The sequence below is a fragment of the Monodelphis domestica genome, chromosome 2, assembly GCF_027887165.1.
Source record: "Monodelphis domestica isolate mMonDom1 chromosome 2, mMonDom1.pri, whole genome shotgun sequence".
Classification (NCBI taxonomy): Eukaryota; Metazoa; Chordata; class Mammalia; order Didelphimorphia; family Didelphidae; genus Monodelphis; species Monodelphis domestica.
Genome location: NC_077228.1, coordinates 66,436,807 through 66,461,976, shown reverse-complemented (window position 1 = coordinate 66,461,976; position 25,170 = coordinate 66,436,807). Strand labels below are relative to the sequence as shown.

General features: G+C 39.2%; 1 protein-coding gene across 2 annotated transcripts; it reads left to right on the top strand.

Annotated features, from left to right (window-relative positions):
- Positions 1 to 18: 18 nt before the first annotated feature.
- MYOC (myocilin) lies at positions 19 to 17,889 on the top strand. 2 transcript variants are annotated; one of them, XM_056815548.1, is made up of 3 exons: positions 19 to 760; positions 12,992 to 13,117; positions 16,361 to 17,889. In XM_056815548.1, the coding sequence occupies exons 1-3, from the start codon at positions 214 to 216 to the stop codon at positions 17,143 to 17,145; spliced, it is 1,458 nt and encodes a 485-aa protein (XP_056671526.1). In that variant the 5' UTR covers positions 19 to 213; the 3' UTR covers positions 17,146 to 17,889. The 2 variants fall into 2 exon arrangements, with proteins under 2 accessions (XP_056671526.1, XP_007480835.2); XM_007480773.2 differs by having other exon boundaries at positions 32 to 760; positions 12,992 to 13,096.
- Positions 17,890 to 25,170: the final 7,281 nt, after the last annotated feature.

Here is a 25,170-nt window from a genome sequence, read left to right as displayed (position 1 = left end):
CTCCTCTTGTTTCCTCCGCCCCTGCCCCCCCATAGATTGGCTCCCATCAGTATATATGAAACCTCTTCCCTTGAGCTCAGACACTGGAGAGCTCCCAGGGCCACTCATTCTGACAGTTTCACTGAGAAACTGAACATTCTCAGGGAAGCACTGTGGGATAGCAGCAGTACCTTGTGGGATTTCTGGGCAGTTCTTTAAAGAGCTGGCAGAGCCATGCTGGGTCCTCAGCTCCTGGTTTTGGGTTGCTTGGTGTGGGGGGCTCTAGGCAGGACAGCCAGTCTCAGAAGGGCTAATGACAAGAATGGCAGATGCCTCTACACTTTTACCGTGCCCAGCCCCACTGAGTCTAGCTGTCCAGGATCTACTGAAGCCAATTCAGCCATCCAGGAGCTCCAGAGAGTTAGCAGTGCCCAGAGGTCAGAGTTAGAAGCTGCAAAGAGCCGGCTCAGTGCCCTGGAGACCCTCGTGAGGCAACTGGGAGGGGATGTCATCACTCCAAGTCTCATGCCTCCAGCAGTAGAGGACATGCAAAGAGAACTGGATAACCTGAGGAGAGAGAAAAGCAGCCTGGAGCAAGACTATAACAATTTCCTCCAGGAAAAAGCTTCCCTGGAGAAGGAGAAAAGGCAGCTGGAGAATGAGAATCGAAACCTGGCCAGGAGGCTGGCGAGCAACCGCCAGGAGATGGAGATGCTAAGATTAGGCCAATGTCCTCAGATCAAAGAAACAGCAGCCGATGTTCCCCAAGGTTCCAAGGAAGGTAAGGCCACAAGGTGGACAAGCTCTGCTATATAGGAAATAACATGTAACAAGGTGGAATTATTTCAGGAAGCTTTTAGGTGGCTCAGTGGATAGTGTGGAACTTAAGAAGCAGGAAGATCTGAATTCAAATCCTGACTCAGAAATCATTCAGCCTCTCCCAGAGCAGAAATAACATGGTTTAAAGCCATCAAATCAAAAATTTAGAGTTGGGAAGTATCTAAGAGATCATTTAATGCAATTGCCTTAATTTTATGGGTGAGGAAACTCAAGCCCTAATAGATTCATGCAACTCCTTCAAAATCCTAGACAGTTAAGAAATAGAGTCAGGATTTGGACTCAGGTCCCTGGCTCAGGAGGGCAAAGTGATACCATGGAAAAGGCTTAAGGCAAGTGCTAAGGGACTTGTCTAAGGTCATGTAGGTAAATAAGGGAGAAGTCCTGGGATTTCAGTTCAATTTCAGTGTTCTTTCCACTCTATCAATCCACATTCCTAATCCAGATGAACTGGTTTCAAACCCTGGATCTGGTCCTTATTTTCTAGGTCACCTTAACTTCTCAGTGCCTCAATTTCCAAATCTGTAAAATAAAGACAAATTGGATTAAATGACCTGAAGATACCTTCAACCTTTAAATTTAGGAACCTAATGATTCTCTAAAGATATTTTCCATTCTTATTCTCTCCTAATGAAGCAAGGCAATGTGGCTTATTGGGTAGGGACCACACCTGCCAAAAAAAGACCAGTCTCCAGCCCTGACTCTGTCACATACTGGTTCTGCATCCCTGAGCAAATCAATTAACATCTCAGTGGTTTAAAAAACTCTAAGTCTGGGATAATGGGGTGACTCAGTAGATAGAGAACCAAGCCCAGATATGGGAGGTCCTGGGTTCAAATTTAACCTCAGATACTTCCTAGCTCTGTGACCCTGGGGCAAGTCACTTTATCCCTATTGCTTAGCCCTTACCACTCTTCTGCTTTGGAATCCATACCAAGTATTGATTCCAAGATGGAAGGTAAAAGTTTAAATAAAACAACAACTCTAGGTCTATAGACCATTGACAGAGTAATGACCTGCAGACTAGTAGAGAATCTCTTATCTGGGAATTCCTTATGTCAATGAAATCCCAGGTCCAATTCCTATCCCTTCACCTAAAGAGGTGCTTACAGTTGGTATTGTTGAGTTGGTTTTCCAGTTGTGTCTGACTCTGTGATCTCATTTGGTGGTTTCTTGGCAAAGATCCTAGAGAGCCTTACCATTTCCTTCTCCAGTTCATTTGACAGATGAGGAAACTGAGGAAATAGCTTTTAAGTGACTTGCCCATAGCTACACAGCTAGTAAGTTTCAGGAAGCTGACTTGAACTCTGGTCTTCCTAACTCTAAGCCTGGCATTTTACCCACTGCACCACCTAGCTGCCCAAGCTTAGAGTGCCTGAGGGCAAATGGCCATAATTCCAAAGCACTCAAAATGATGCTTCAGTTGGTCAATTTCCCTTTACTCAATATTAACAAGGAGTTAATTTTTCCCCCTTTAGTGCCTCTGCTCAGAGAATTGCTTTTTCCCTCCCCTCCACTCAGATTCAAGGAATGCTAGTGCTGGAAAAAATTTTAGATGAAAGCTCACAGGCATTTAGGGCTGGAAGGGACCTTAGAGACCTAGTCCAATATCCTCCTTTTATTGATGAAGATGGCTCTGAGGAAGCAAGCCACTTGCCTAAGTCACAGAGTTAGCAATGGATGAAACTTGGACTTGAACCCAAGTCTGGTGACTTCAACTGTAGCACACATTCAATCTACTTTCTTGGGAATCATGTGTATGTGTATGTGCCCATGTACCTGTGGACCAGTCCTCAGTGCTTTGTGCATTTTAGGTCCCAAATAAATATTCATTGAATTTCGTGTTCGATGCTCCTGTCACCATTTTAATCTTTAACGTAAAGTCAACTGTGACATTCTAAAGTTATAGTCTTGACTCATCATCAGAATGCTTTCTATAGGAAAGACAATACCTTACAATTCACATGTCTGTTTAGTTTGACTTCCATCTTCTCTGGAGGTAGAACTAAAGAAAAACACAATTAGATCTATGTATACCTATATATAATATATTTATGTTATCTGTGTATTTATATTTATTTACATATTATATTTGCCTTCCTGATTACACACTTGATGCCCTAGTGCCATCTTGCTGTCCTAATCTCTCATGTTCATCCCTTTGAACCAACTGGCCCAACACCCTGGTGTTCAAGCCCCCATCATCTCTCACCAGGATTATAGCAATATCGGCCTATTTGGTTTCTCTGACTACTTCAGCCTCTCCCCTTTCCCACCCGGCCATCAAAGGGATTTTCCTAAAGTCCAGGTCGGATGACATCCCTCCACTGCTCGATAAACTTTCTTGACTTCTTGTTACTCCTAGAATCAAGTACAAATTCCTTTGTTTGACATTGAAAGTCTTTCACAGCTCACCTTCAGCCTGCAGTTGAGTCCTGGGTATCCCCACACATTTTCCGGTCCAGCCAAAGTGGCCTTATTACATATACAGGACACTCCACATCCTCTGCCTGTGCCTTGGTCCTGAGCATCCATCCTCTAGAACCGGAATGTACTCTTCCTCACTTCCACTTTCCATAATCTCTTGCTTCTTTCCTCATTTCTGCATAACCTCTTATATAAAGTCTTTTATCTCTTCAACTGCTTATGTCCCACTATTATCTTTAATTCATATATATTTTATACATGTGTATATGTACATATACAAACTTTTATGTATATACATAAGTATATACATAAATTATATGCAATATTTATTGTATGTGTGCATATACACATTTGCAACTATAAACACATATTATATAATGGGAGTGGGGGAATCTAGGTGGCCCAGCAGATAGAATGCCTAGAGTCAGGAAGATTCATCTTCCTGAGTTCAAATCTGACCTCAGACATTTACTGGCTAGGTGACCCTGAGAAAGTCACTTTATCCTTTTTGCCTCAGTTTCCTCATCTATAAAATCAGCTGGAGAAGGAATGGTAAACCACTCCAGTACCTCCACCAAGAAAACTCCAAATGGAGTCACAAAGAGTCAACTGCAAAAGAAAATGACTGAACAACTGTGTGTAGTTTATATACACAGATGATATGTCTATATATAAATGCATGTGTATAAACATATTATAGTGTATATATGTGTGTGTAAAGTGAGTAAAGCATATATAGTATATAGGTGTGTATATGTATAGGTGATGTGTATGTATGCATAAGTTTTCCTCAACTGAGGGAAAGGGACTTGAGGGCAGGGGCTGCCTCTTTTCTGTCCAGTGCCTCTGATCTGGAGATCCTTGCCCAAAGAAAGCATTTATTCAATGTTTGTTGACTGAATTGAATTAGTTTTCATTTTTCATTGTCTTATGGTCTTTGAGGAATTTCCTAGATAGCATTTAAAATTTTATCATGTATTTTTTCCATTTCCTGTTTTACTTTGGAAATATAGGTCCAATTTGACAGGGTAGTGATCTTCCTCCCTCTAGGTGGAATTTTGAAAAGAGGAGAAAATTCCAATGAGAAGCCCTTCATTTCAGAGGGCAATTTAGAGATCCTCTAGTCCAGTGATGGTGAACCTATAACACACATGCTAAAGATGGCACTCAGAGCACTCCCTGTGGGCATGTGGCCACCTTTCCCCCACTACCTCCACCAGAGTTTGTTACTAGAAAGACAGGAACTTGGGAGAAGCTGCTCCCTTCCCCATCTCCACCATGCTTGATGATATTTTTTTCACATTCCCTGCCCCTCCACCCATCAATCCAATAGGAGCGCATAGGCAATAAGGTAGGAGGCTCATAGGCAGCAGAGCTGGAGGGGAGTAGAGTGCTTAGGCTACTCCCCTCCTCCTCTTCACCTGCACTGAGGACATTCCTCACTTCACCTGCCCCTCTACCTAGCAGTCTAATGGGAGCAATGTCTCCTTCCCCTGTGTGGGGTAAAGGGGAGGGAATATGCCTGGCACATGGTCTCTGGGGGGCAGGGCACAGGATGTGATCTCTAAAAGGTTCACCATCACTGATCTAGTCCAACTTCTTTATTTTACAAAAGAAGAAACTGAGTCCCAGGAAAGCAAATTGCTAGAGGTAAAATTTGGACCTAAGTTCACTCCTTCATCCTATTCCAACTGCTCTATATTGCTTTCTAGGCTTTAGGACCTAGGGCTTATATAATAATCACTAGCATATTTATATGATATTTTTAAGATTCACAAAGTATACTTACAAGTGTTATCTCATTTTATCTACACAATAACGCAGGAAGGTAAATACTATTAAGGTTCCCATTTTACAGTTGAGGAAACTGAGGCTGAGAGAGATTAAGTGCCTTGTCTAGTATCACAGGCAGAATATGAACATCCTCAGATGGAGCACTCAATATTCTACCCATTGTATTACTCAATTGCCTTTTAAATACAGTTGCTAATTGGCCTTCATTTACTATAAGTAGTAAATAAAAAGTAACCTGAAGAAAATGCAATAAAGAGCCATATTTTTCCACCTTCAGACAAAAATATTTTTGGTTAGTGGTTTGAAAGTCTAGTAGGGGGACCTTGTAGTATAGCGACAAGAAAACTAATTTGAGTCAGAAGACATGGGGTCAGATACAGTGTCTGAGACATGTCAGGTGACCTCAGATAAGTCTTAACCTTTCTGAATTTCAATTTTCTCATCAGTAAAATGAGAATACTTACATAGGTATTGCCTCCTTCACATTGTATAATTTAAAGCACTATTTAAGTGTCAAGAATGGGGAAACTTATATGAGAAAAACTGAGAAGAATTTAAAAATAATTACTGTTTGTTGACAGAACAAAAGAACTGTCAAGATTCTGTCCCTCTTGTCTCATCTTCTAGAAATCAAATGGTACACAGTCCAATACTATCAAAACAGAGAGAAGCTATTATAGACAAAGGCTTCAGAAATGTACTTCTATAGAATTGTCCTAAAATAAAATGGTCTTCATTGGGATAGGGAGAAACAAATGACTCAGGGTGACTCTGGATGATGACTTGTTAGAGATGTTATAAATGGAATTCATGCTTGGGTTAGTGTTGGACTAAACTGTTGTCATTTAGTTGTTTTTTAATTGTGTCTGATTCTTTGTGACCCTATTTGGAGTTTTATTGGCAAAGATAATGGAGTAGCTTGTCATTTCTTTCTCCAGTTCATTTTACAGACAAGGAAACTGAGGTGAACAAGATTAAGTAACTTGCCCAGGGTCACATAGCTAGTAGGTATCTAAGGTAGGATTTGAACTCAGGTTTTTCTGACTCTAGACCCAGTACTGTACCTACTGTATCACCTAGTTGACCTTGGACTAAATTACCTCTAAGATGTCTTCTAATTCTGAGGTTCTATGATTGCTTATGGTAATATCAAAATAGAATTGTACTTCTAAGCTAGTGGTCTCCAAATTAGGGCTAAGGGATCCCTAAAGGATCATAGCATGACCTCAAGGGGTCCATGGCTTGATTCCCAAAGTTGTAATGTAATTAACTAATAAGAAAGCGAGAATTTGAGTGACATCCTACCCTTCTCACAGCAGCAAATCATGAAGCTTGCCTCCAGCCAATCAAGCCTACCCTTCACCCAATACAACCCAACTCTTCTTTATTCTATCTTTCTCACTGCTGCTCATGCTCCCACTTTTTCTGAGCTAGAAGTTGGCTTTCCAAGTTAGTTATAACTTAATTCCAAGTCAGGTATTTGCTGTAGCAACTACACAAATGCAACTAGAAAAAGTCACTCCAATCTCATGTATCCCCCCCCCCCCAGCCCACCCTATCCCTCATTGCTGATACATTTGCATCCTCAAGAAATTTAGGAGATCACTGTTCCAGAACAAGGAAATTACTTTGTAAAAATACTTCTAATGTAATTGAATTTTATCCATTTCCTTTTAAGCAATGATCATCTGGATTTATTCAAGTGATAAATTTGGAGGTGATTGTTTATTTTGAAGAAATTATTTTAAAAGTAGAACTCTCTTGGGACATTTAAGATCTAATTCTTTTTTAACAAAACAAAAACAAAAACAAGTTATCTACAATATAGCACTTCATTGCTTTCATACAAGTCATGTAGATTTCTACTCATTCTTTGGGCTGACTTGGTAGATTCATTACTCAGAGATTAAAAGAGACAAATAGATGGAGAGAAATGAGGAGGGAGGGAAGGAATGAGGGGGAGGAAAGAAAGAGAGAGAGACAGACAGAGACAGAGACACAGAGACACAGAGACAGAGAGAGTGTGTGTCTCTGTTGCACTCTGTTGGTGATCCTACAAGTTTTGGGAGTCACAGCAGAGAACTCAGCTCCTGCCAGTCTGACTAGAACTGGATTTTTCTGATGGGAATAACCACTAAGAAATTGGCAGATTCATTTCTAGGCTATCCAATCTGCCAATAGCATTCTCCTTGCCAATAAAGAATGAACCTGTGAGTCTTTCTGGGACATTTTAGCTTGGTTCCTAAAAAAGCCAAACCGTTTAGGTCCTGTGTGCTCTGAAACACTGTGTCTGAGCTCTAGCTTTTTGCCTCTAAGTAGAATTCCATACTTTGATTCTTCATTACCCAGAGTACTTCATCAGCATTACTGCTCCTTGGGGAACTTTTATTGGACTACCTCAGAGCTAGAGAGAACATGCTTCCTGTGCTGGGTTACTCGTTAATTTGTAGGAAGTTAGAGCTGGAAAGGAGCCTGGAGATTGTCTATGGCCAGGGTATGGCTTAGACAAGATGGCCTTGTCTATCTCTTCCTCTGTGTGTGGGTGGTAAAATTTTGTGCTTCTGTGATCTAATGCAGCCCCCACATTCTTTAGGTGAAGAAATTAAGATTTAGAAAAGGAAAACAATTTGCCCAAGGTCACTATACTTCCTCCTTTATTTAGAGAGAATGACATAGAACCACACTAGGGAGGAGTGGGCTTTGATCTAGAGCACCAAAATTTAGACTGGTGTAAAAATGGTGAACTGAGCTTATTACCTAGTTAACATGAATAAGAAATTAAAATAGTAAGTTACTAGATGCTTATACATTGTTAATAGTTATAATCTTCAAATTGACTGACTGAATTTCACTTAATTACTTATATTATTTTTCATATTGTAAATTACAAATTGATTCAAGAGTGCTTCTAAGGCTGACTGTCCCAGGAGATAAAAGTCCTGGGTATAGATCAACTTAAAACTTGGCTGGGATGAGCACTGCCATCTTTGTATCATAAGCATTTAAAATACATTTGCTGCTTATCTTGCTTAAATTAAATTTATGAAATTTTAAGACATTTACTATGTGCAGATAAAAGTACCAAAATAAAAAGTCCCTCACCTCAAGGACTTTATATTTTCTTGGATAAAAACAGCATAAGTATTAGTGTCTTGACCTGCCTATAAGCAAAGTTTGAGTTGCTATTTAGCTCACATGAGTCCTGAGAATTGTGTCTGACCTCTCAGCAGAGATATAGAGAAAATAAACATTTCTAAGGCACATAGTTAGAGATGTGGTACTCAGGATCCCAATAGCACCTTATTAATCTCCTCTTGGGCATGCTTTCTGCATTGTTATTTTGTCTCTACCAAACTGTTTCTAACTATACCAAGCAGTTCCTAATTCTTTCTATCTCAGCGAATAATGAACTTGGAGCCCTTGTTTCTGCTGTCTTTCCAGTCATATGACCATGACCAAGAAAGAGAGAGACAGAGAGACAGAGAGAGAGAGAGAGACAGAGACAGAGACAGAGACAGAGACAGAGACAGAGAGACAGAGAGGAAGGAAGGAAGGAAGGAAGGAAGGAAGGAAGGAAGGAAGGAAGGAAGGAAGGAAGGAAGGAAGGAAGGAAGGAAGGAAGGAAGGGAGTGAGGAAAGAAAGAAAGAAAGAAAGAAAGAAAAGAAAGAAAGAAAGAAAGAAAGAAGAGAGAGAGAGAGAGAAAGAGAGAAAGAGAGAAAGAGAGAGAGAGAGAGAGAGAGAGAGAGAGAAAGAGAGAAAGAAAGAGAGAAAGAGAAGAGAGAAAGAGAGAAGGAGAGAAAGAAAGAAAGAAAGAAAGAAAGAAAGAAAGAAAGAAAGAAAGAAAGAAAGAAAGAAAGAAAGAAAGAAAGAAAAGAAAGAAAGAAAGAAAGAAAGAAAGAAGAAAGAAAGGAAGGAAGGAAGGAAGGAAGGAAGGAAGGAAGGAAGGAAGGGAAGGAAGGAAGGAAGGAAGGAAGGAAGGAAGGGAGGGAGGGAGGGAGGGAGGAAGGAAGGGAGGGAGGGAGGGAGGAAGGAGGAAAGGAAGAGGAAAGGAAGGAGGAAAGGAAGAAAGGAAAAAAGGGAAAAAGAAAGTGATTATAATATATATGTTAAAACTAATTTAAATCTGTTGTTACTAATTACATTTTTATTGTATTAATATTTGATGCTCAATGATTAATAATACATTGAATTAATATGTAAAATAATCTGTGCTGGAGTAAAGATTCAAAGCCTTTTGATGAACAGACATGGAGGGACCATCATGTTTATATTTTGTCTAGAGCACAGCAACACATGGTCCTGTGTATCTAAAATGTAATCATTTCTTGACTTTCCTTCTTTTCTCCTCCTTAAAACATAGCCTAAACCTTTAAGGAAGTTGGCATGTTGAGTAGGCAGTGCTAAGTTAGGATTGCAGTGGGTGCACAGAGAAATATGGAGGGTAATGGACCAGTGAACTGAAGGTCTCTGCTAGCACCAGGAAACTAAAATAGATAGCAGCAAAGGTACCATGGACCTTCATAGAAATTTGTTTCTCATGCCTCACATCTCAATAAGGTGTGCTGAACCACCCATTGCTTTTTCCTATGTCTAAAGAAAAGGGTGGTGTAAATGGATCACCAGAGACCCACTCATAGTAGGGGTACCAATGCTCCAAAGGCACTGTTCTGTGAACCTGATGGCCTTCATTCAAATCCATTTCTTAATGAGTTCTGTAAGTGGCACTTCCCAAGATTTCCTGGGGATGTGAGATAAAGATGGGATGTGCTCCATAGCTATGCTACAACCTTTTAGCATGGGGAATGCAAAGTTTCCAACATCATTACCTATGACACTCCTTCCTCTGATCTATATTCCAGCTAAATTGACTTTCTAGCTGTTCCTCACAAATGATACTCCATTTCCCATCTGTATATTTTTGCATTGGCAGTCCCCCATTTTTGAATATATTCCCACCTCATTTCTGCCATTCTTGTTGCCGTTTAGTTGTTTTTAGTTGTATCTGACTCTTCATGACCCCTTTTGGGGTATTCTTGGCAAAGATATAAAAAAGTAACTTGCCATTTCTTTCTCCAGCTCATTTTACAAATGAGGAAACTGAGGCAAATAGGATTAAGTGCCTCAGTCAGGGTCACAGAACTAGTAAGTGTCTGAGACTAGATTTGAACTTGGGTTTTCCTGACTCCAGGCCCAGTATTCTATTTATTGTGCACCTAGCTTTCTGTTTCTGCCTCTTAGAATCTCCATTTCCTTCAAAACTATTTTCAAGAGGCATCTTTCACATAAAATAATTTCTTTATTCTCCCAGTTGCTGGTATTCTCTCCTGTATATCTGTATTAGGTAGTTAGGCATCACCTTCCCCAGGAGACTTTAAGTTCCTTAAAAACAAAAACTATTTGATTTTGCCATATCCCCAGACCCTACTGCATATTAGGTACTTAATAAAATGCATATTGATTGATTGGACTTTGTCCATGAGACGCCTTAGCTTCCTATGCCTAATCATCACACCCCTATTGCAATATATACCAGGACACTGGATACCAATGGAAATTTCTGCAACTTATTATAGGATCAGACTACATCAAGGCCAACAGCTGCATCAACAGTGAGTCAGAAGGTGGGGGTGGGGTGGGAAGACTAGGATCAGGGCCAGAGACAGTAAATTAGGCAATGGACCTCCACTTGCTTCTCTCCACCACATGTGCCAAGAGTTGCCAGGTCCTTCCTTAAATGCCACATCTCAATTTTGTAAGTCAGCATAGGTAAGAGTGAAAAATGGTCCTCTTGGATGGTGCTGAAAGCTAACATTCATAACATCCAGGATGGTTTGGCAATTTAGAGAGGTTGAGCAATGGGGGGGGGGGGAAAAGGCAGGAAAAGTCCTGTTGAATGGGATAATTCAGATTTTGTTCCTCCAGGAATTCCTCCCTTGCTCTGTGTTACTTATTTATCCTTGCTACATTGCTAAGATGCACAGGACTGTGAAGAAGGTGATACAAGTCCTTGTTGTCATAACCAATCTGAAAAAAATGGAACCAACTGGGGAACTCAGACAAAGGAATAGATCGACTAGCATGACCTATTCTTGCTCTTGCACCTAAGGATCATATATGAATAGATTCCCAAGCAAAAACAGGGATCTGGGATAATTTGTAGCAGGATTGACTTTAGACAAAAAAATATGAAATTGTCTAATATTGTCTTTGAACTTCCCCTTTTTGCACCATATCTCCCAGTCTGGGGCATAACAGCTTCCCCCATTTTCCATCAAAAACTCTGCAACTTCATATTTTATCCACTCAATTGCCTATCAGAACAGTTCTCGGAAAAAAAATCTAATAAACTACTCTTGAAGGGTAGCCAGGTGGAGCAGTGGGTAAAGAACCAGGCTTGGAGTCAGGAAGACTCAAATTTAAACACAGCCTCAGTCCTATTAACTATGTTACCCTGGGAACATCACTTTACCTTCATTTGCCTCCATTCCTTATCTGTAAAATGGGGACAATAACAGCACCTATTTCCTAAGGTAGTTGTGAAGATTACTGAAACAATAATTATAAAAGACTTAGCACAGTGCCTGGCACATGATTGTTGTTTTGGTGGTTGGTAGTGGTGATGGTGGTGGTGCTATTATTGCTCCCAGGGACATTTGTATTTCAATAGCTAGATGAAGCTTTATCTAATAATAGAAGTGAAGTTGATGATGAAAATGATAACTTGTATTTACATAGCTCTTTGGACTTTTAATACCTTATCTTATTTGATATGATCTTCACATGATCCTCTGAGGTATATATTATTATGATCTCTATTTCATTGATGAGGAAATGGAGGCTCAGAGAGCATGACTTCCCCAGGGTCATGCTGCTAGGGAGTGTCTGGGGCATTAGAGTTTTTCTGACTCCAAATCCAGGGCTTACCATGGAACGCACATCCCTGAAATCAAAATTAACCTACTAATAAAGCATCTCTGTTCATCAATTATCTCTCCCCACCTCCATTATGCCTTTCCCAATTCCCTAATTTTTTTGAGAAATATTATGATTTAATAGTCTATATCTTGTAAGGACTCAAGAAACAAAGATTGTTATAAAACTCATCAAATTTCAACTATATATTATATGCTAGATGTTGAATTTAAATTAATACCATTTCAGTTAAGAAAACACACACACGCCACATTATCACAACGAGCATCTCTCATTTATAACTAAGCTAAGGGATGCTAATGTGCTGATTTTTTCAGCATTGTTATCTTGATCTCAAAGACCCTTCCATCTTATCTCCTTTTACACTAGATGCTTGTGGGAAGAGTAAAGACATCTAAATTCCAATATTTTGAAGAAATGTGTATTTAACAACTGAATACAGTTGCTTCTCCCCCCCCCCAGTTACCCTGTTTCTTTTCTCTTTTTCATATACATATTTTGTATTTACTAATATATGTACATGCTAGGTCCCTCTATAAAATGTAGGCTTCTTGAAGGTGTTTACTTGAAAATTTTTCCTCTTATCCTTAAATTATTGTAATTTAAAAGTTGGATATATTTACAAGATCCATTGGAGAGACTAGTCTTCCACAGATCTCAGGGGGAATGTATAATTGAAAATCTGTTACCCTAAAAAAAGAACTACATTTCCCCAGGAGCCCACTGACTTCCTGCCATTCCATACTACCTGTAGACAGAAGATATTAGTGAGTGGGTGGTCCTCTCGGGCCTTTTTGGCTTTCTGTCAGTGAGCATGGTGGTGGTAAGAGAGGGTGTGAAATGGCTGGTTAGCTATGGGCATGTGGTTTTTATTTTGTATCCCTTTTATTCTTTTTACTTCTAATGATATTTAACAAATCTCCTAAAATATAATATTTTATTATTTGACATTAATTTTAATTTTTACACTATATCTATGTCTCTCTTCACTGCTTCATTTATCTCATTCTTTCATTACAGTTTCTAAATGGGGTGTGCAGAAGCTAGACTACCAAGAACTGAAGTCTGAATTAACTGAAGTTCCTGCTTCACACATCTTCAAAGAGAGTTTGACTAATCATTCTGGTAATAAGGATGTGGGCGATGGTATTAACTTTACATTTCTTCTACATTTTTCTTTTCTGATTTGTCTCTATTCCTCTTTGAATTGTCTTTAAAGAACAAGAATTTCCCTTGTGACTTGTGAGGTGACTTTCCCTTTCTTGTGGTTTTCAAGGAAAGGAGAAGAGAAGGTAGCCATGAAGAAGGATCGGTTGCCCTTGTGAATATTATAGGAATTTGCCCTACTCAGTTAGTGGAATCTCTCCAAAGATATTTGACTCACAGACTCCCTATGCTGGAAGGCACCCCAGAACTCATAGAATCTAGCCTGTACCTATTATCCCCAAAGAGTCATCAAGTCAAGTCATCAAATCTCCAGTTGAAATCTTCCAGGGAAAGTAGCATGAGGAAGCTTGTGATGATTTTGGACAGCTCTATTTATTTGAAGAATTTTTCTGACAACAAAATCTGGATTTTTGCAACATCCACACATTGTTTTCAATCTTATCTTCTGGATCCAAGGAAAACAAGTCTAAAGCTTCCAAATACAGCCTTTCAGACACTTGAAGGCAGCTACCATGTCCCCCTGAGTGTTCTTGCAAATATCCCTAATTCCTCTAAGCAATCCTCATAGAGCAGAGTTTCAAATCTTCTAACCATCTCGGTTACTCATGTCTGGTCCTACTCCCATTTTCAATAATCATTCCTAAAACATGGTACCCAAAACTCAATATAATACTGTAGAGGTAGTTTGCATGGGGCAGAGCAGAGCAAAATTATCATCAGAGGGTCTAGACATTATGTCTTTCTTTGAAATCAAAGATCCCTTTAGATTTGGACAGTTATATCACTACTGATTCATATGGGATCTGCTAAAACCACCTAGAATTTTTTTTCATATGAAGCATTGTATAACTAGCCTCCTTCACCTTCTATTCATGCATTTGATTTTTGAAACATAAATATGACTTTACATTTTTTTCTTATGTCTCACTTTATTATGCAGGATGTCCCCAAAGTCAGTGCAGTTAAAAAAAAAAACAAAAAAACCCTTTCCTTCTGTCTTCAAATCAATACTGTGTATTGGTTCCAAGGCAGAAGAATGGTAAGGGCTGGGCAATGGAGGTTGTAAGTGGCTTTCCCAGGGTCACAAAGCTAGGAAGTGTCCATGGGAAGATTTGAACCTGGCTCTCAATCTACTGACCAACCTAGCTTCCCCCCAAGTCAATGCAATTTTAAGCCATTAAACTCTAAAACTACACTATGACCCTACACTTGACATTAACCTACTGAGATTTTTGGATGCTTGCCTTGTCATACAATGTGTTTGCTATCCCTCCCAGCTGGGCACCATCAGCATATTTGATGGGCACACCATCTTTGCTTTCATTTTTGTCTCAGATAAACACATGGAGCAGTAGAGAGCCAACAACAAACTCCTAGAGACCTCTCTCCATGTTAACATCTGTCTATTAATGATGACTCCTTGACTCCAGCCATTCAATTTCAGATCCAACTAATGATAGCATCCTCTAGTTTCTACCCCACCATCTTTTCCATCAGGATAATATAGGAGAGGTTGTCAAATCTTTGCTAAAATTCAGGTATTCTTTATTTACAGCATTCTTCCTCATCAATTTAATGTAGTAACCTTGCCATAAAAAAGGAAATGAGTCAGCTGAAAGCATGCCAAGTTATCACCACTCCCCTTTCTAATGATTTACAAATTATCTTTAATAATACATTCTTGAGGGGGTAGCTGGGTGGCTCAGTGGAGGTGTGAAAATGAGAGATCTTGGGTGGAAATCTGGCTTCAGATACTTCTTGACTGTGTGACCCTCAACAAGTCATTTAACCCTCATTAACTAGCTCTTACCTCTATTCTGCCTTGGTATTGATTCTAAAATGGAAACCACTGGTTTTTAAAAATAATAATAATAGTATATTCTTGAGTTTTGTATTCTACTTCATTCATTCATCAGTTATATACAGGGTGGTAGGTTAGACCACCAGGAGGGTACAAAGATTATTAGGTTTTGAACAATGACACATGTAAAACCTAGTGGAATTGTGAATGGCTCTGGGAGGGGATGGGGAAGCAGGGAGGGAAAGAACATGAATCATGTAACCATGGAAAAATATTCTAAATTAATTAAATAAAGAAATTAATTAAAATATATATTATTACTTGAAAATTACATTAGAGACCTGACAAAAATCTGAGAATATGGCCCATGAAATTAATTTTAAAATTAAAGCAATGGAAGAAGGTAATTCTTTCCCTTACCTCATCTAGTTCACATTTATACTACTCTTAAATGGATTCTCCTTACAACTACGATGTGGGGGGATGTAATATAAGTGTTATCCATTTTAAAACTCAAGAGGAAATATGATTTGGCCTAAGATTACACAACCAAGGAGTACTTTGAATCCAGGGCTTCAGATTACAGACAATCATTCTTTCTACTATATTGGCAGCAAGGTGGCTAAATGAATAGAGTGCTGGACCTGTAGTCAGGAAGTCCTAAGTTCAGAGGTGGACTCAGACATTTGCTAGCTGTGTGATGGGCAAGCCACTTGCTCACTGCCTGTCTCAGTTTCCTCAACTATAACATGTGGCTAATAACAGCAAAGGATCTCACAAGATTGCTGTGAGGAGCAAATGAGCTAATATTTACAAAATTTCTTAGTACAGTGCCTGGTGCATTGTAGGTATTTAATAAATGCTCATACCATTCACTATACTATGCTAATTCTACTAGAGTTAGCCAAGGTGTAGTGATGTGCTTTGAGCACAGATAGGATGATAGAGTTGATTTGTTTTTCAAACCCTAGTTCAAAGGGTCACCTTGACAACTATCATTTTCTTTCAGGAGTTGTCTTTAGGTTAGTGCTATTGACTTTTAGGATGAACACTAGTGTTTCTCTCTCTCTCTCATCTCTCCTTTCCTTCTCACTTTCCTTTTCTCTCTCTCTTCCCCTCTCTCTCTGTCTCTTATCCTCTCCTCTTCTTTCTCCTCCCTCTCTCCTCCCTTCCCCCTTAAAAATATGATCTCTCCTCTTCCTTCCTCTCCTCCCCTTTGGTCTATTCTCTGTCTCTCTGTCTCTCTCTGTCTCTCCCTGTCTGTCTCTGTCTCTCTCTCTCTCCCCTAAATGTTTATCTGATCACCTCCTCTAAACCCATAAAACCAAGCTAATAACCCAGTGAAGGAGCCATATTTCCTGCCTTCACAATTAGCATTGGCACTTTGGTAAGTAGGTTTTATTTTTCTATTTATTCAACAGGTTGTGGAGAACTTGTCTGGGTGGGCGAGCCAATCGCCTTAAGAAAGGCAGAGACGATTGCTGGCAAGTATGGCGTCTGGATGAGAGACCCTGAGCCCGTGTACCCCTACACCAGGGAGACCACCTGGAGAGTTGACACAGTTGGCACCGATATTCGTCAGGTCTTTGAGTACGACCAGATCGTCCAGTTCACACAGGGGTATCCTTCCAAAGTTCACATTCTGCCGGTACCAATGGAGAGCACTGGGGCGGTAGTTTACCGTGGAGCCCTCTATTATCAGAAACACACATCTAGAACTGTGATTAGGTATGAACTCAAGTCTGAAAGTGTGAAGGCTCAAAGGGATATTCCCAATGCTGGTTACCATGGACAGTTCCCTTATTCTTGGGGTGGCTATACCGACATTGACTTGGCGGTAGATGAGTCAGGACTCTGGGTCATCTATAGCACAGAAGCAGCGAAGGGAGCCATTGTCCTTTCCAAAGTGAATCCGGAGACCCTGGAACTCGAGCAAAGCTGGGAGACCAACATTCGAAAACAGTCAGTGGCCAACGCCTTCATAATCTGCGGCACGCTGTACACCGTCAGCAGCTATTCAGCAGCTGATGCCACCATTAACCTGGCGTATGATACCAGTGCCGGGAGCAGCAAGGCCCTGAGCATCCCATTCAAGAACCAGTTTCAGTATAGCAGCATGGTTGATTACAATCCTGCTGAAAAGAAGATCTTCTCGTGGGATAATTTCAATATGATGCTGTATGACATCAGGCTTTCTCAGATGTGAAACGCTCCAGAGCTATCCCAGGAATGAGAGGAAGATGTAGTCCTCGGTACTAACTAGGAACTCAAGGACAAGGGAGAAGGCAGAGGGAAGAGCAAGCTTTCCCCCTGCCCGCGCTGGGATTTTTTGTGCTTTCCTTGTCTGCGCAAACTCAGAAGAATTCATCTTTTCATAGCACTTGGCTCTGAAAGAATAACTTTCTTTTTTTTGGAGTGGAGAGGGAGTGGAGAACATGATAAATTCTGCTCAAAACTAGCAACGCTTTTATGAATAATCCCAAATGGCTGAAGAACCAAACCTTTGGAGGGCTTCTTGAGGAAAGCAAAAGGAAGAAGAATGTCTGGATTGTGGGTTGGCCAAGACCACCCATTCTACAGTTTTTGGTGGTGGATTTTTCATCAGCATAGACTCTTCTTCCATGGATGGGATCACACTATTCCTCCATACCATCTCATCCTGCTTGATTCCCATTCATGTTTTCCTATAAATTTAACACTGAAGACCTGCCCAACTTGCTGCGGGTGGGAGGGAGGTGGAGGATGTTCCACTGCTATTTTAATTTCTTGGGGCTTGCAGAGCTGCAATATATAACACGAAGCCTATGACTCAGTGAAGAGAAGCATCCTAGTGCCTACGCTGGGCTTCGATTCAGAGACGATGTATTCACAAGAGTTCATTCCTACTGTCTCTGATCATGCCCAATGGTGCCTTTTCAAATAAACATGTTGCAGAATGTTCATATTTCAATTTGGTGCATTTGCTATATGCTTGTGTCTATCACACGTGTTTCTTCCAAATCTTGTTGAATGCTTGTATTTGATATCCAGGGGAAGGTTTTAGCTTCTAAAAATGAATATGGAAGAATAGGGCTTGAAGTAAAGGATCACAGATTGAGAGCTGAAAGGGACCAAAGGACATTAAGTCTGACCGAGAAGTAGCTAGCATGGTTTACATCTCCAGCCTCCAGCAAAATAAGGCAGGAGGCAATATTCCCATATAATCTTAAAATCCTTAATTCAGAGCAAGAAGGAACTTGAGAGGTCATTTTCAGCTTTCTCCTTTTACAGATGAGGACAGTGAGGAATGTAGAGGATAAAAAACTTGGCTAAGGTCACTCAGAAACTAGGTGGTACAATGGGGAGAGCACAGGGCTTGGAGTTAGGAAGACCTAAGTTCTTATGAGACATCAGACATTTATTAGCTGGGTGACCCTGGGCAAGTCACCTAAACCCTATCTGCCTCAGTTTCCTCAGCTGTCATTAGGACCCCCAAAATAAATCTTTCATGATGAAATTTTACACAAGCTATTGAAGAAGGTGAGGAAAAGAGGTCAGGATTAGAGGAACTATGGTATCATTTTTTTTAACTCTTACCTTCCATCTTAGAATCAGTACTAAGGGGGAAGGTATGAGGCTCAGTTGACTGAGAGTCAGACCTAGAGATGGGAGTTTCTGGGTTTAAATCTGGGCTCCGACACTTCCTAGCTATGTGATCCTGGGCAAATCACTTAACCCCAATTGCCTAGTTTTTAAGGTTCTTCTGACTTTTAACCAATACACATTATTAAAAGGTTAAAAAAAAGAATAAATACTATGTTTCGATTTCAAGACAGAAGAGTGGTAAAGGCTAGGCAATGGGAGTTCAGTGACTTGCTCAGGGTCACACAACTACGAAGTGTCTGAACCCAGGACTTCCCATCTCAAGACCTGACTCTACCCATTGAGTCACCTGGATCATCATTAATTCTAATCACATAGTACATACACACTACTAAGGACTCTTCTGTTTTTCAGCAACCTGGCAATAATACTTTTCCATTCCACTCACTTTGGTTTCTTGTTCAAATTCAGTGGCATGCAATGATTGAAGTCTCACACTTTCAAGCTTTTATTATTTTCGCTAATTAACAAAAGGCAACAAATATTCTACAACAAAGATAACAAAAACTGTGCTTACTTCATGTCAAAGTATTGATTTTAAAAGAATTTTTAAAAACACCCAAACTAAGAAATAAGAACCCCAGTCAAGAGGACAAACATCTCACTCACACTGAAAAAGGGGTGCAAAGAAGAGGCTCATCTTTTCTAGTGATATGGAAAGCCCCTTGGAGACACATGAGGCAGCAAGTTGGCCTGAGCTACTTCAGTCAGATTTCATCATTCTCAGATCAGCCTAGGTAGCCTTCAGCAGGAGATGGGGGAGGTGGAGGAGGGACGAGGAGTATAGGAGAAGTCGTGCTGGAGGGAGAGGAGAATCCTAGCTTCATGATTCTAGAAGGAAACACAGAATTGAATCCTTAATAGTGACATTTTAGATATGATGACAAGCAGGTTGACAAGTGAAGAGTCAGACTTGTAATGTCCAGGATGGCCTGATCTAGCATCATCATTCTCAACCCCCTACTCTTTTTGACTGTTGGACTAATTTCCTTCGGGGACCTAGCAAGAAGTCTGTAAATATTTCTTTGTTTGCTTAAAGACAGAGGGAGGCAGGCTCTCTTGGCTAATTAAAAATATATACTCTCCCTAAACACACCAAAATATGTATAGGAAGACATTTTGTGATTGCTAAGAATTGGAAATGAAATAGATGCCTTGGGGGATAGTGAAATACATTTTGGTCCATGAATAAGATGGTCCAAGAATACTGTGCTGTAAGAAACGATATGTGTGATGAATTCAGAGAAGCATGGAAAGATCTACATGAACTGATGCGAGGATCCTAGTTTCATTATTCTGGAAGGAAAGGCAGAAATAAATCCCAAATAGGGAAATTTTAGCCATGTCCACAAGGGAGGAGAGGGACTTGAGTCAATATCCCTTGTAATAAGCAGAGCCAAGAAAACACACACAGTAAAGATAACAATGCCTATGGAATGAACAACCACACATACACACACACAAATAAAAACCAATTGTAACAATATTATAAAGATAAGCATGATTCAGATATGGAGGACCCCTTTCCCCCCACCCCACTAATTCATGACATTGGGAGGTTCACAGATGTTACATGTGGCACATTTTCAGACTTTCCCCAAACATATTCATCAGTTGGGCTGTTTTTTTTTCTTTTTCTTTGTGTCTTTAAAAAATGCTTTGTTAAATGGGTGGCCTTCTGGGAGGAGGAAGAGTCCTGGAGAAAGCTATCATGATGTAAAAACAAAAGACAGTAATAACTACTTATTTGGAAAATAATAATATGCTCAACAGCTACCTAATTAATCAGTCCATGAAATCTGGTCCTAGATGAATGAGACTACTGGAATGGGTTTTAGACGCCATCTTGGCCAATCTCCAACTCTTACAAAGGAGAAAATGGGCTCCCAGAGGGGAAGAGATTTGCCTTATATTACCCTGCAAGTGAAAGGAGCTCATGTCTCCCAATCCACTGTTCTTTCCATCACATTACACTGCCTTTTAATTTCATACATGGAAACCTGACCTTGGCAGATCATAAAATGGATGGGATTGGAATATAGTCTAACCCAATGCAGTACTACCCCTAAAAATAATCCCAACAGGTTTTGTCAGTTCTTGAACCCTTTGAGTAACAGGGACCTCATCACCTAACAATATAGATTAAGGGATATCAAGTTGAGGGATATCAAGGCGATCTTCAGTTATTTGAAAAATTATTAATTGTACGAACATTAGACTTGTTCTGATGGATCCCACAGGGTGAGGCATGGCAATTTCAGAGGGACAGGTTTGGGAAACTTCCTAGCAATTGGAGCTATCCACAAGAAGAATGAACTGTTTTGTCCTCACTAGAGGTGTTCCATCAGAGGCTGGACATCCCCACTTGGGCATGTTGCAGGTGGGATTCTTTGTTAGGCACAGGTTGTAGGTGGGTAGGTCCTGAGGTCATTTCATTACCCATTTTATTGTTAGACAGGATCACTTCTTAGAAATTCCTTAGATGGAGCTGAAGCGTGATTCCTTGTAAAGTCCTTCCATCCCCCCCCACGGGTGGTAGTTCTACCATCTGGAATAGGATCTTTGCCCTTCCAGTCTCAAATACTTCCTAGCTGTTGCTCCTGGGTAGGCACTTAACCTGTGTCTGCCTCATTTTCCTCAACTGTGAGGTAGCACCTGCCTGGCATGACTATTGGAGGATTGAATGTGGCGCTATATATATATATATATATATATATATACACACACACATATATATATATACATATATATATACATATATATACATATATATTCATTATATATTATTGTATTATATATACATGTATACATAACACATAATACAATTAAATATAATTATATTATATATTACAGACATATATAATCACATATTTATTTTATTTATATATTTATACATATATAAATATTTGAAACCTTACCTTCTATCTTAGAATCAATACTATATATTGTTTCTAAGACAGAAGAGTTAGAGGTTAGGCAATGGGGGTTAGTGACTTTCCCAGGAGCTAGAAAATGTCTAGGTCACATTTGAACCCAGGACTGACTCTCCATGTGAGATACTATTTGCAAGTCACTTCACACGGTGCGAGATACATTGTATAGGTACTTAATAAATGCTTATTCCCCTCCCCTGTTTAGGATTTAGCTTTCTTTTCTGGATAATGTAGCATATACCCCATGCCCTGCTACCTTAAAGGTTGCCATAAAGATCAAATGAGACCCTGAATGAGGGGAGGAAGTATCTTTCTTTGCCTGTTTTCAGAGCCAGACCTAGACAAACCAGCTACTTTATAATTCTGTGGGCAACATGGCACCTTTCTCTGCCTGCAGCATGTACCTTCTTCCCCAACGCTCCCAGCATCCCACCTCGAGCTCTTGGTATCTGTCAGTAGAGACTCTGGAGGACATCCCAGCAAACTTGCTCATTTTAGAGATGAGGAAATGAGCACCTGGAGGAGCCAGAGACAGGGAGCACCGTGCCCAGTCTTCTCATAGGAAAGAGAAACTGCTTGTCTGGGGATGTCAATGTGGTCATCATTCCTCACTCCATCAACATACGTTCATCCAGTAGCCCAATTCCTTAAGGGCTAAATGGCCTCTGCTTCTAAAGGTTTCCATCCACATCACAGAGAACTAAAAAGAAGAGCTTGCTCCCTTTACCCTGCTTCTGTCCACAAGTAAATTCTCTATATATTATTCCTAGAAGGTCAAAGTTCTCATCATTATTGTTATTATTATATATTATACTATTATGTGGCATATGTATACTATTAACATACTATTATATTATTATTATATATTATATACAACATACTATTATACATAAACATATATTATTACTATGTTATACTATTATATGCTATTATATACTATTATATATTATATATAATGTTAATAATACTATTATATTATTACTATTATATACTATTATATGTTCTATACTATTATATATGATATATAATAGTATTATACATTATATATAACATTAACATGCTATTATATTATTGCTATAATATATTATACTCTATATTATTATATGCTATTATATGATACATATAATGTTAACATACTATTATATATTACATTTTATTATGTTATATACTATATTACATATAATATTAATTCTATATTATTTCTAATACATACTATTATATATAACATTATATTATTATTATAATATATACTATTATATATTATACTATTATATGTTACATATAATGCTAATGTACTATTATATATTATACTATTATAATATACTATTATATATATTATATATATATATTATAATATACTATTATAATATACTATTATATTATACTATTATAATATACCATTATGTTGTATACTATTATATATTATATACAATTATATATTATATACTATATATGACTATATATTAATATGCTATTATTATTATATTATATTATATGATTATATATCATAATATTATGTTATGCATTATACATTATATATAATAATGCTAACATACTATATTAGTACTGTAATATATTATGCCACAATATATTATTATCTATCATATACTATTATGTTATATACTATTATATATTTTATACTATTATATATAATGTTAACAAACTATGATATTATTACATAGTATATGGTATTACTATATACTATTACATATTAGACATAATAAAATAGATCATTAATGTACTATTATTTTAATATTGTTACTATTCCATTAAAATACCATCAGCCAACACAGATGGTATAGGACAGCAGGGGTTGGGACAAAAAGTCTGAAGAAGCTTCCCAAGTAACACAGATGAACCCCTGTTCTGTATATGGAAGGCCTGCCTGCTTTCATTATTCAGGGCTCCTCTCACTTCCACAGCCAGATGGAAGTCCTGTTCTTGTCCCACTAGAGAAGGAGTTCCTAAGATTTGGGGGCATCCTGGGTTTGAGCAATCTGGTTAAGTGTATGAACACCTCAGAATAATGTCTTTAAATGTATAAAATATATTAAAAGGAAATAAATTATTCTGAATTTCAGGTATCAAAAATGAACAAAACAAATTCACAGACTCAAGTTTAAGAGTCTTTGTGTTCCAGGCAGCAAGGTGGTTCAGTGAATTAAAAACCAGGCCTGGAGATGAGAGGTCCCAGGTTCAAATTTGGCTGCATGACCCTGGGCAAGTCACTTAACCCCCATTGACTAGCCCTTACAACTCTTCTGCCTTGGAATCAATAATTAGTACTGAAAGGAGGAAGAGGAGGAGGAGGAGGAGGAGGAGGAGAATCTTTGTGCTTGAGACCATCTTGCCACCAGAAGAATGTTCCTGGGAGAACATTACCCCAAGGAATTGCACAGGAAAGATGTTTCCAGCAATAGTGGTTGGGGGGGGGGAGGGAATATACTTTACTGCCTCCATTTCCAATCAAAGCAAGATGAACAAAGAGATATTCAGTACCTCTGACTCATGGCCACTCTTCGTTTGAACACTTCCTTGGACAAGTCTTTGAAAGGGATCTCAATGCCTTTGACCCTGGGGATGTTCTGAGCTCTTGCTTGGAATGCCAAGAATGAATGAGGGCTTTCCAATTCCAGGAGTGCCTTGTTTATTGTCATGGGTGAATCTGAAACAGAGCATGGAATGGATATTCACTAGGCTTCTCTTAGGGACCTGGAGATCAAAACTAGTAGAGATACTCCTTGCCAGGAGTATCATAATTCACTGGGAAGAATACTGGTGCAGGTATGACGTTTGCTAGGGTTCCTGGTAAACCTATTCTGTTGTCCCCGGCAGTATCTGAGCAGCAACCCCGTCATCCTCCAAACTTCTCCACGTGGGGCACAGTCTCTGAGGAGTTTAGCCTACAGATTTCACAGGGAATAAAGAATGATAATCAAAGAACCAAAGGTGCCTGTCCCATTTTTCCTTTGGTGAATAAAATCGTAGGGACCTAAGAAAACACCAACAATTAGAATTCAGTGAAACAAATATGACCACTTACTATGTACAAGGTACCGAGTTCAGGGTTAGGAATACAAAAGGGGGTACTCCTTTGCCCTCAAATAACTCAGTCTAACAGGTTAGAAATGATGCTGCCCCAACAAGTATGATTCAAGGTAAGATAGTACTGGAGCAAAGGAGAGAACCAAAGTGCTCTAGGGAAAACCTGTGAAGAGAAACCAGCACGTAAAACCTTCTGAGATCTGATTCCAACCTACCTTTTGGCTGAGGTTTGGGAGTCAGAGTCAAATCAGGGAGGACTTCATGAAAGAAGCACTTCTGAACCAATCCTTGAAGAAAGAAAAGGATTTCAATATCAAAAATTCAGGACCATAATGTGAGATCTGTGATTTCAGAGGATTTGTAAACTTGGTTTGGGGGTAAAGGGGGTGAGGTAGGGAATTACATCTTTAGTTCCATTAACCTTGAGCTGAAGATAGCATTTCCTTCAATTATTTGAAACAAATAAACCTACAAAAAGTTAAGAACTCTTCTATAGCCTTAAAACAGTCACACCCTTGGTCTTCCCTTCTTAGAGTTATATAATTAATCACTTGCCCTTCCTTATAGGACAGATGTATTTTAGTTCTTCTCATATGGGTATGACTCAGTTT

Bases quoted from the DNA above. Each gene is read 5' to 3' on its own strand.
- MYOC (XM_056815548.1), top strand. From the start codon at position 214: ATGCTGGGTCCTCAGCTCCTGGTTTTGGGTTGCTTGGTGTGGGGGGCT. The intron at 761-12,991 runs GTAAGGCCACAA...CTTTCATTACAG, and splicing joins TCCCCAAGGTTCCAAGGAAG to TTTCTAAATGGGGTGTGCAG. The intron at 13,118-16,360 runs GTATTAACTTTA...TTTATTCAACAG, and splicing joins TAATAAGGATGTGGGCGATG to GTTGTGGAGAACTTGTCTGG.